The sequence below is a fragment of the Amphibalanus amphitrite genome, unplaced genomic scaffold, assembly GCF_019059575.1.
Source record: "Amphibalanus amphitrite isolate SeventyFive unplaced genomic scaffold, NRLGWU_Aamphi_draft 000664F_arrow, whole genome shotgun sequence".
Lineage (NCBI taxonomy): Eukaryota > Metazoa > Arthropoda > Thecostraca > Balanomorpha > Balanidae > Amphibalanus > Amphibalanus amphitrite.
In genome coordinates, this window is record NW_024882158.1 from 15,463 (window position 1) to 27,047 (window position 11,585).

The 11,585-nt window shown below is 47.7% G+C and overlaps 1 protein-coding gene across 1 annotated transcript; it reads left to right on the forward strand.

Annotated features, from left to right (window-relative positions):
- The first annotated feature begins 7,624 nt into the window (after positions 1–7,624).
- Positions 7,625–11,300, forward strand: LOC122364259. Its single transcript, XM_043334470.1, has 5 exons — positions 7,625–7,854; positions 8,244–8,403; positions 9,239–9,395; positions 9,722–9,935; positions 10,417–11,300. Exons 2-5 carry the CDS (start codon positions 8,245–8,247, stop codon positions 10,730–10,732), a joined length of 846 nt encoding a protein of 281 aa, XP_043190405.1. The 5' UTR covers positions 7,625–7,854; position 8,244; the 3' UTR covers positions 10,733–11,300.
- The last annotated feature ends 285 nt before the right edge of the window (positions 11,301–11,585 follow it).

The following is an 11,585-nucleotide window of genomic DNA, read 5'->3' on the forward strand; positions in this document are numbered from 1 at the left end:
TCGATTGGTGCCATTTTTAGCGCTCTAGCTCTACTGGGTGGGCCACAATCTGCTGTGCAAATTTGGGCCACGTGACCTTTGCTGACCTCTGTAGGTCAAACGGCTGGGAGTACCACCGAATGACTTGGACTGTGGATTGGGCATGTCATGGCCTACATTGTGTGCGAGTTTCAGCTTGATCGGAGGTGTCCCGAATCTGGGCTGAATCCGGGCTGCGACGTATTGAGTGTCGTTAATTTGCACATGTTGACCTGCCGAAATCAAACGGGGTCACAAATCGAAAAACAGTTTTCAAGGAAAGTTACTACGGCCTATGGGCTACCCGATGATGTGCTTTGATTTGGAATTCGGTCAATCCAACTACTCGAAAACTGCTGTGCAAGTGTATTTTCGACATAGCCCACAAATGACCTTAGGTCATCGCATGACCTTGAGAGGTCAAATGAGTGTTGGGAAAGTAAGATTAGATGCTGGCGAGTCGATTGGTGCCATTTTTAGCGCTCTAGCTCTACTGGGTGGGCCACAATCTGCTGTGCAAATTTGGGCCACGTGACCTTTGCTGACCTCTGTAGGTCAAACGGCTGGGAGTGCCACCGAATGACTTGGACTGTGGATTAGGCATGTCATTACCTACATTGTGTGCGAGTTTCAGCTTGATCGGAGGTGTCCCGAATCTGGGCTGAATCCGGGCTGCGACGTATTGAGTGTCGTTTATTTGCACATTTTGACCTACCGAGGTCAAACGGGGTCATATATCGAAAAGCGGTTTTCAAGGAAAGTTACTACGGCCTATGGGCTACCCGATGATGTGCTTTGATTTGGAATTCGGTCAATCCATCTACTCGAAAACTGCTGTGCAATTGTATTTTCGACATAGCCCACAAATGACCTTAGGTCATCGCATGACCTTGAGAGGTCAAATGAGTGTTGGGAAAGTAAGGTTAGATGCTGGCGAGTCGATTGGTGCCATTTTTAGCGCTCTAGCTCTACTGGGTGGGCCACAATCTGCTGTGCAAATTTGGGCCACGTGACCTTTGCTGACCTCTGTAGGTCAAACGGCTGGGAGTGCCACCGAATGACTTGGACTGTGGATTAGGCATGTCATTACCTACATTGTGTGCGAGTTTCAGCTTGATCGAAGGTGTCCCGAATCTGGGCTGAATCCGGGCTGCGACGTATTGAGTGTCGTTTATTTGCACATTTTGACCTACCGAGGTCAAACGGGGTCACATATAGAAAAGCGGTTTCAAGGAAAGTTACTACGGCCTATGGGCTACCCGATGATGTGCTTTGATTTGGAATTCCATCAATCCATCTACTCGAAAACTGCTGTGCAAGTGTATTTTCGACATAGCCCACAAATGACCTTAGGTCATCGCATGACCTTGAGAGGTTAAATGAGTGTTGGGAAAGTAAGATTAGATGCTGGCGAGTCGATTGGTGCCATTTTTAGCGCTCTAGCTCTACTGGGTGGGCCACAATCTGCTGTGCAAATTTGGGCCACGTGACCTTTGCTGACCTCTGTAGGTCAAACGGCTGGGAGTGCCACCGAATGACTTGGACTGTGGATTGGGCATGTCATGGCCTACATTGTGTGCGAGTTTCAGCTTGATCGGAGGTGTCCCGAATCTGGGCTGAATCCGGGCTGCGACGTATTGAGTGTCGTTTATTTGCACATTTTGACCTGCCGAGGTCAAACGGGGTCACATATCGAAAAGCAGTTTTCAAGGAAAGTTACTACGGCCTATGGGCTACCCGATGATGTGCTTTGATTTGGAATTCGGTCAATCCATCTACTCGAAAACTGCTGTGCAAGTGTATTTTCGACATAGCCCACAAATGACCTTAGGTCATCGCAAGACCTTGAGAGGTCAAAGGGATGTTGGGAAAGTAAGATTAGATGCTGGCGAGTCGATTGGTGCCATTTTTAGCGCTCTAGCTCTTCTGGGTGGGCCACAATCTGCTGTGCAAATTTTGGCCACGTGACCTTTGCTGACCTCTGTAGGTCAAACGGCTGGGAGTGCCACCGAATGACTTGGACTGTGGATTGGGCATGCCATGGCCTACATTGTGTGCGAGTTTCAGCTTGATCGGAGGTGTCTCGAATCTGGGCTGAATCCGGGCTGAATCTGGGCTGAATATGGGCTGTCTTGACGGACATTGCAAAATGTCCTAATGAAGCGGAGGAATTTAGCAGCCATGATCGAGTGATAATGAGCGAACGACAGGTAGGTAAATATTCGTGCCTGTTGGGTATAGAGTTTCACGCTGGGCAACATTTCCTGATAGTAAGATTCATTCATTAATTAGAAGTGAGGTAAACGTGTGTTTTCTCTCCCAAGCAAATTTAGACAACTTTTTCGTATGCCGTAACTAGTGTCGTATTCTTCGTGAAGGCATAGAGGTAGGCTGACTCCAAGGATAAGTTGCCACATCAACATAACTCTACCAGCTACCGAAACAAAATACTACACTGCTTTCCCTAGAATCGCGATCAAAACAGGAGGCCCAAGAACCTTGGTTTACCATTAACAACATCGCTACATTCGGGTCAGTGTGTAGAGATGTTACAATCATCTTCGGGGTTCTAATCAGCTTAGGATTCGTACCACTGCGACTTAGGACCCCCTAGCCACGGATTACAGCCGCTGATTGCTGCGGATTACGATTTCGGGTCGCCACGGTCGCTCATTCCGTTCTTGTTCTGACAAAGCTAAGTGCGACAATCTGCACTGTTTTTCAGGCGATGCATGAAGTGTGAAATTCCTCTGTTTGTCCGTCTATGCTGTCTCCTTCCCAATGGATCGAAAATTGTCACATTTCGTGCAACTCCCGACCGTTTAGATCTATAGATCAACTACTTATATCAGATCAGCTTGGTCCTTGTTTATAATTTTCTATCCCATCAAATCCATCTATCATCACAGAAACTCAACTGGCTTCATTCCAAAGGTTCTCAAGTCAGTAACTTTTCTGTCGATGATCTAGCATCACTATCTTTATTCTGCGCGCTGTTGCATAAACAACCAAACATCAACCTTCAGTTCTTTATGCTCGATATAGGTTCACTCTTAGTTCGATAAAAAGACACATTTCAATTTTTGAAATTTAAACGGTCTCGACGAAAAATTGGCAGGGAAGATGGAATTCACTCTGTATCGTTGTCCGGAAATAGGTAACTTCATAGAACAGTGTGATCGAAACGATAAACATCCTTGCTAACCGATGAACATCGTTGATTAACATCCTTGAACAAAATTCATTTATCATGATGACACTTGATCATGTCGCTTGGTGTGCCTATCATATAAATCGAACGCAGGAAAACGACATAAGAAGTGACATGCCATCCGGTCTAATGAATAATGGGTCGCCTACCAAACAAATCGCATTGGCACCTTATAAATTATGTTAAAAAAAAATCATATATGGCCAGGGCTGCGGAGTCGGAGTCGGAGTCGGAGTCGGAGTCGGTCGGAGTCGACAGTTGTGACCGGAGTCGGAGTCGGAGTCGGAGTCGATTTTAGAAACCCGAGCCGGAGTCGGAGTCGGAGTCACCGAAAATCTGTCGACTCCGCAGCCCTGCTAGGTCTGCGGAGTCGGAGTCGGGAGTTGGAGTCGGTCGGAGTCGACAATTCTGCCCGGAGTCGGAGTCGGAGTCGGAGCTGGTTTTTGAAAGCCGGAGTCGGAGTCGGAGTCGGAGTCGCCGAAAATCCATCGACTCCGCAGCCCTGTATGGCGTTTACATTTAAAATAATACGGTTTATGTATTATACGGTAACATCGTGCGTTATGCAACGTTTTCCGGTACGTCTAATAAATTTCAGTTATGCTGTTAAGCCAGGAGGTATTGCGACAGCTGCACATGCGACACGCTGAATCATAAACACTGCATGATGATCCTTGACAGGTTTCTTTCGCAAGGTTAGGTAGAAAAAAATGATAAAGCCATACTTACGTACGACATACGTAGCAAGTGTGTTAAAGCTGGTAAAATGTCATCCTTGCATTACATGAATGTTGAAAAATCATCATCATTTATACAGTGTACCCGTGTTACGTGTACAACAGCATAAGATATAAATGGGCAGATGAGAGCTTATAAACCATGTGAGCATGTGTTTTTCGTTATAACTTAAGCATTGAGAGAAAAAAATGAAACGTTTACTCCCTGAATTCGGAATCAATGTGGGTCCTTCTTGCCTACCATATGCCATTTTTAGATGAGGCCACGTCACCTATATAGCGAAGTCGCGAATGCCATGACGTGAAACCCTTTGTCAGTTCGGTATATTTGTAAACTACACCATAGAGATCTTATATACATAGAGATGACATGCACTTAAAATCGTGGCGATTCAGTGGGTCTTTTTAAGCAACTTATCTTCAGCCAGTAAGCGTGCCAATATGGCTGAGGCATTGTTAGTCTGAAGAAATCATTACGGAGCGAGCGAAGCGAGCGTAGTCTTTCGTAGATTAACGGAAATTTCTGAGTATGAGCGGCCGGCCGGCCGTGGTTACGCTTTTGCGAGGCTTATATCCCAACAATCACTTGACCGATTTACATGCGATAATTTTTGTAGGGTAGCTTCATTCCTCCTACTAAGTATTGGACTATTCTCGATGCATGTGGGTGACCGCTTATGCACGTGCCACGTGCAAAACGAAGAGGTGTCAGTTTTGTAATTGTTGCAATATCTTGGTAACTATTTGGCCGATTGCGCTGAAACTTGGTATGTAGGTAGGCACCCAGTACCCACTAGGCAATGCATATCCATGTGCCACAGTTGGGGTGCTGCTGCACGTGCGCACGTGCAGGGGTCGATTCCAGATCTCGAGAACGGCTGAACCGATTGTTTTGAAATAGTTGGTACATGGTTAGGAACCAGTTAGTAGGGTGCCGTGCAAAAGTCAGTTGGGACCCACTTTGCACGTGCGCACGTGCAGGGTGCCGCTTCCAGATCTCGAGAACGGCTAGGCCGATTGCGCTCACATTTGGCACATCGCTAGGGACCGGTTAGTAGGGTGCAGTGCATAAGTTAGTTGGAGGTGTCCCTTGCAATTTCGCTTATCCAAGGCCCACCCTCTCGCTCGCTCTGTTGGTCGCCCCAAAAGACGTTTTACTGGTTAAAAATATTGCTGTTCTTTCCTCGCTGATTAGTGATTTCATCCCTAAGGTAAGCAATGAAATTTGTAGCATGATTTCATTTTGTGTTTTTATTGAATTCCTTAAAAGCTCGCCTAAAAACATTCTCTCTCATTCAGGCTCTCATCAACCGGGCAGGCGGTGGACCTCCCGGCCACCTTCCGCGCGGTGGGGGAGGCATTTTTTTTGCCCCCTCCCGTATCTCCGAAACTACTTGACGGATCCGTAACATTCAAACGATGTTCGATAGCCCTGTCAAATTTGTCGACGGAACTCCAACTTCATTGACCTCGGGGTCACCGATGACGTCACAGGTCAGGTCAAAGATAAATGTTTCGCCGTTCACAGGTCTTCTAGGGAATGCGCTATAACAAAGAGTAAAACGCATTTTGTCGAAAATCAGCAATAGGGCGTACGTTGCCAAAAAAGGTTACGGGTCCATAGGCGGCGCAACGGGGAGGGCACCGGGACACCGTGTCCCCTTTGATTTTGGCATTTTAACATTAGCCCTATGGGCGTTGCATGGAAAGAATGAGACCAAAAGTCGGCAGTGCCCCCCTTTAATTGAAGGTGTTCCGCCGCTCGCGAACTTTCATCTCCCTGTGAAAGTTCCTCTGGCACTGACGGCGTTGCGAAGTTGCGACCATGAGGACTGTGCAGAGGTTCACTTATGACGTCACAGGTCAGTGACCTGACCTGACCTGAAAATGCAGCTGGTGTCACAAAATGCGGCTTGGATCAAAGGTCAGGTATGCAAGTTTCAGCTGTCTATCGCCGGCGTGTTCGGAGCTATCGTGAAAACCCTATGGGGGCGGCACCCCCCCCCCCGTCGGCCGGCGGGGTAAATGATACATGTAGTACCTGATACGAGCATAAGGTTAAAACATACCTAATTTCATTTCAATAATAACGCTCGAAAGCGTCACAGCTAGACAAAAAAGAAAAGCTGTACCTACTTAAAAATAAGCGGATGTGAACACAATCTCCTTGACCGAATCCTTACAAAATGCAAGTCACGGGCCATGGCAGCCCAGAAACTTTGCTTAAAAAGACCCACTGAATCGCCACGAAATCAAGTGCTTTAACATAGGCGTGTCATCTCTATGTATATAAGATCTCTATGAACTACACACCTGACTGCGGTATCCGTGCAACCCGAACACGTGCTTTTTTATTCGATGGAAAATTTGACTGACCCCTTTGACCTGTTCCCTGCACTTTTGCGCTGACAAGACGAATTCGGATAAATTTCGGTGCGATCTTAAAATTGTTTGTAGAACTCATTAAATTTCTGTAGGAAGTCCACGCTTTTTGTCTGTGTTTAATTTGCTACTCTTGGCGGCTAAATTATTTTTGCGGCGCAAATAGTGGATGCTTTCTTCCGTCTGGCTGCATTTCCTATCAATCCTCTGCGTGATTTCCTATTCCAGAATCCACCATGCACCGCTCCAAGTTCACGATAACGCGCTACAACCTGGTACAAGTGATCGACAACGATACGCACACTCATATGATGATCCGACTTCTTCACTCCATCTCCCGGCACCCGGAGGCGGGCCCGCGGGCCCAGAGACCCTTGCTGACCTCCGGCTAAGACCCACGGGCCCGGAGACCCTTTCTCTCGCGGCGCGAGGGGTCCCAGGAGAGCTCGAGCGGTCGTCTCCGCTGGCAGATGGACAGGGATATTTCTCGTGGAGGACTACGTCAAGCACAGCGACAGAAATACTTTCCAACACAGCAACGGAATTAGGAGAGACAAGAATAACGGAAGTGGTCCCGTCAGTCATAAGAAAACACCCCAGAAAGCTCGACAGTCCCTATGGTTTGATGAGGAAGCGAGTGAGAGTGAAAGAGAGTCAGCTCGCCGCCAAGTGCAACTAAAACCAAAAACGAATGCCTGACAGGGTAAAATTGACTGTCGCGTTGTCATCTTCATAATCAAGCTAGCGAAGCATTTTTGTGGTCGACCTTAAGCGGACAATGACCAGACCCGTGCGTGCGAATTCCCATTAACGGCAAGCGATGCGCTGGAAATTGATAACGGGTTACACAATCACATATAAGGAAGAACCTTCAACTCGAAACATGCCCTCGGACAGATGCAACAAGCAGTGTCGAGCTTTTTGCATCAAGCTGATTGTTGAAGTATTTCCTGGCAAAGGCTCGCCGATTTAGTAAAATTGATTTAGTATGCGGAATCGAAACGTTTGACCGCTTTTACTTCCCTACTGATCCAATATTTCTGTCACGTCGGCCGGGAAAATCTGCGACGAGTGAAATGAAATATAATGCCATCTTACTGCTAGCTTGTATGTATGTCTCCATTTTCTGAACAGACGGGAGCATGCGGATGCATCCGTCTCATAAACTGATGATCTACTTCGACTTTCATTACCACGGGACTCATCACCATGCTACAACCCAGGAGGTCCAGCTGTATACCTCCCGTGGAGAGCACATCCCCTAGACAGACAAACACTGACAAACTCCCGCTGACAAACACCTGACACACGATCTGGCACCCTTGACAAACGATCATGAGGTCGCTCTATGCCGGTGGCTCGGAGCTTGGTAGTTGGTCAGTCGGTAGCCTGATAGAGGGGCTCAGACGCTGCAGTTCCGGTTTGGGTTAGTCATAGTCCGGACTGAGAAGAAACTCTAGTGCTGCAGGTTTTCTGGCCACGTTTGTTTGCCGGAGATAGCGACAGGTAAGAGTGAAAATAGACATTTCTATTTTCTGGTTAGCGGAAGTCAACTTTCCAATGCTAATGAGATTGGCGGATTCTGTCATTCGTAACTGCTGAGCATTTGTCGTGCATCCATTTATAGGTCTTACCATTTACATACAAACGTTAGTGTACCGCAAGTTTCGAATTTGATAATCGTAATATAGATCTACGAAATCGAGATGACCCTCGTATGTATGTACCAGCTCACAAGATGTGCCATGAAATACTGTTGATAATTTTGGTAAACGGTTGGTGTTATGAATCTAATGAGCAATTGAATCATGTACGAATGTCCGGGTTCCAAAGTAACCCCAGCCAATAAACACAGCTCACGTCTATGAGATGCCCCCCCCCCCGTCCGTCGTCAGCATGTCTCTGGCGACCTTCTACGGCCAGTATGACCTGGCTGTGGGCACTCCGGCCGACTTCGGTACCAGCCAGTGGCAGGACCCGAGCGGCGCGTCCTGGTGGTACGTGGCCTTCAGCTGCGTCAGCGCTCTGTATCTCAACGTCGAGATCGGCGTCAAGGTATGGAAACACTATGGAGAGCGAGCTTCCTCCTCATATTCCTGTAAAAACATGCTGTAAATGATGCATTCGATCGTTAAACTTGTATTTTTGATGGACTGGAAATCGTCATCTGGGATAGGTAGGTACCAAAACATGAATGTCGTTGCGAACAGCTGCTGAACATGGTCAATAAAAGCAATAAGTAGACACATATTTTAAAATTAAAAAGGTGATCCACCTTCTTTTTTTCCTTCCTGGCCCTCAATTTGACGGGGCTTTGCGTATCCGACAAACGACGATAAAGTTATGCTGCGCCGGAATCCTTGGTGTATGGCGGCACAGCCTAACCACAAACCAGAGCACAACACCATGAGATGCAGGCTCCGAGTCCCCCAGCGTGACGGAAAGGGCCTGTTGCTTTCATCGTAGATTAGGAAGTTCAAACACAGACGATATATGAAAGTCAGCCTACAATGTTTAATAAACAACTTAAAAAGGCACGTTTTTAAGTCTCAACGCTCAAGCAGTTACTCGTCACAATGCGAACAACATTTTGGACGGCGTGAAACAAATATAGATGAATTCAGCTATCCTAGCACTACATAGCATTGGCGACCTCTCCGACTTAGCTACCGACCCCTGTTGACATTTGTTTGTCAGCAGTGCTGACCCCTTTTCGACCCCTCTACCTCAGCTGCTGACCCCTTTTCGACCCCTCTACCTCAGCTGCTGACCCCTTTTCGACCCCTCTGCCTCAGCTGCTGACCCCTTTTCGACCCATCTACCTCAGCTGCTGACCCTTTTCGACCCCTCTACCTCAGCTGTTGACCCCTTTTCGACCCCTCTACCTCAGCTCCTGACCCCCGTGGAGTCCGGCGGCTGGTGGGACGGCGCCCACCACGCCTCCCATTTCTTCATCTACCTTACCAACTGGACGCAGCTGCTGGTGGCCGCCAACAGTACGGCGGCGGCGGCACTGGCGCTGGAGCACGCGCTCAGGGTCGGCAGAGGTCAGAGAGGGGTCATAGGGTGAGGTCAAGGGTTAGAGAAAGGTCATATGGTGGGGTCAGCGCCAGGAGAGGTCAGAGACAGGTCACATGGTGAGGCTAGCTCAGGAGAGTCAGAACGAGAGTAAAGAGATAGGGAGGTCAGGGTCATGAGAAATGAAGAAATTATTCTTATAAAGAAAATTTAAAGTCTTTGACCGTATCCAAGCCGATTTAAAAGTCAATCGTCACCAGCAAAAAATCCTGTAGATTCAGTATAATTTCAACCAGCGCGAAGAGCCATAGTCCCCCTCCCCCCGTCGGTGCCCTCACATACCGATATTCCCCAGGTCGTCTACTAGACGGCACTATACTACCGCTACGCTACCGCCTCAGCTGGCTCCTACACAACATCAGCGCCGCGCTGATCTTCACCGTCTCGATAGCCTTCTGGCCCAGCGTGTTCTTTGCCGAGGAGAGCGGACCGAACTCTATCAACTACTTTACCGTCTCCTCTCACGGCGGGAACGGGCTGTATCTGCTGCTGCTGCTTGCCGTGCATAGGTGAGATGGGGGGGGGGGGGGCTGGTTTGGTGCTTCTTGGCTTGTTTGCTGTCATGGGCTTGTTTGCTGTTTGACTTTCGTTGCTTCTGTTTTGTATTCTAGCACTAAAGGTGAGTATGCACTGTGGGCGTGAAGCCGGGACCTGATGCGTTGCTGCTCGCTAAATGTTGGTCGCAGGTGCGTTTTTGGATATTGTGCGTATGTTGGGGCCGGATCACTCCATTCGTTCCCTCTGGCTCAATCTATCTGTGTGGCTGTGTGTTTGTCTGTCGGTCTCTCTCTCTCTCTCTCTCTCTCTCTCTCTCTCTCTCTCTCTCTTTCTCTCTCTCTTACTCTCTCATTCCTTATCTCTCTCTTTCATGTACGTACTCTTCTGATCAGTAACGTCCCTCAAGGCTAGCGAAGGTTAGAGTTTCCAATCCAAAACTCTAAATTCCTCTCCTCTTCAAATTCCCCCTAACTAACTTCTGCTCTCCCCCAGGGTACCCCGTCGACCTCTGCACGTCTGGCAGCCCGCTCTGGTCGCTGCCATCTACCTCATCTTCACCATCACCTACACAGAGCTGGGAGGTCTGACCGAACGCGACAACACCGCCTTCTACCCGGTTCTCGACTGGCGTCGGCAGCCTGTCGCCACCGGTTTATTCGCGTTCGATCTGGTGATCGCGGTTCCCGTGTCGTTTTTCATGGTGGTCGGGCTGGCTGTGGTTCGTGAGGAGATTTGGGAGAGGGTGGATAGAGGCAGGAGGAGGAAAGAGGAAGAGGGAGAGGTTGTGAGGTATGAGGTGTGTCCGTGAGAGGAGGGGAGGGGTGGGTTGGTGTCACGGTAGGCTATGTGTATTGTTTGACAGGGGATACAGTTATCCTAGGTGATAGGATCATACATACTTACTATGGTGGGTGTTTTGCGAGTATCATTTTTCTGTACATTTTATTCTAGGGATACCCACAATCGCGCTTTCTTACATAACTTCGTGACAGGTCTTTGCCTTTTGTCGCCATTGGCAAGGGCTATGTGGTGATGTAGGTAAAGATAAATTCATTTAAGGTGCGTGTCCTCGAAACTAATTATTTGGAGGAAAATACATACATCATTAGGTATCCGCTGTCGAATTCCGTTACAAAATATTTTCAAAATGTGCATGCTACTTTTCGTGTAAGATTTACAAAGAAAAAAAGTATGCCAATTATTGAAGGATTTGAGCCCTAACTTCACTTTTGGGTACCAATGACAAGGAGCAGGCGAAGATAAAAATAAGAACGCAACTTTTTTGGTGCTAATTAAACATACAGAGAAGTAAAATATGTGCCTTCTGTGTATTCACGTCAATATGCATTGTTGTAAGTAAACGTGTGAATACGGGATCAGTGTTTTTCTGTGATAAGTGTCTGGCATATCCAGACTGAAGACGGTGCCTAATACATTTACCCGGTTTCCCAAAATCCTAACAAGCTCATCTGCAGTGTGGGTTTGTAGAAACAGGTTTGGGCACGTAGGTTGTGGGAAGAGGATAGGAATTTCCACGAGCTGAGTAAAGACGAGCTGATTTAAGAAGTTGGCAGGGTTAAAATGTGAAGAACTTATACATTTCATCGTGCCATTTTACAACGCCACATTTTCCTTTACGAGTTTTGTTACAAGTGTTTGTA

What these genes read in the sequence shown, in the direction of transcription:
- LOC122364259 (XM_043334470.1), top strand. Translation starts at nt 8,245, where the DNA reads ATGTCTCTGGCGACCTTCTACGGCCAGTATGACCTGGCTGTGGGCACT. An exon ending in ACGTCGAGATCGGCGTCAAG is followed by an intron (nt 8,404 to 9,238) that starts GTATGGAAACAC and finishes CCTCTACCTCAG; the next exon opens with CTCCTGACCCCCGTGGAGTC. An exon ending in CTGCTGCTTGCCGTGCATAG is followed by an intron (nt 9,936 to 10,416) that starts GTGAGATGGGGG and finishes GCTCTCCCCCAG; the next exon opens with GGTACCCCGTCGACCTCTGC.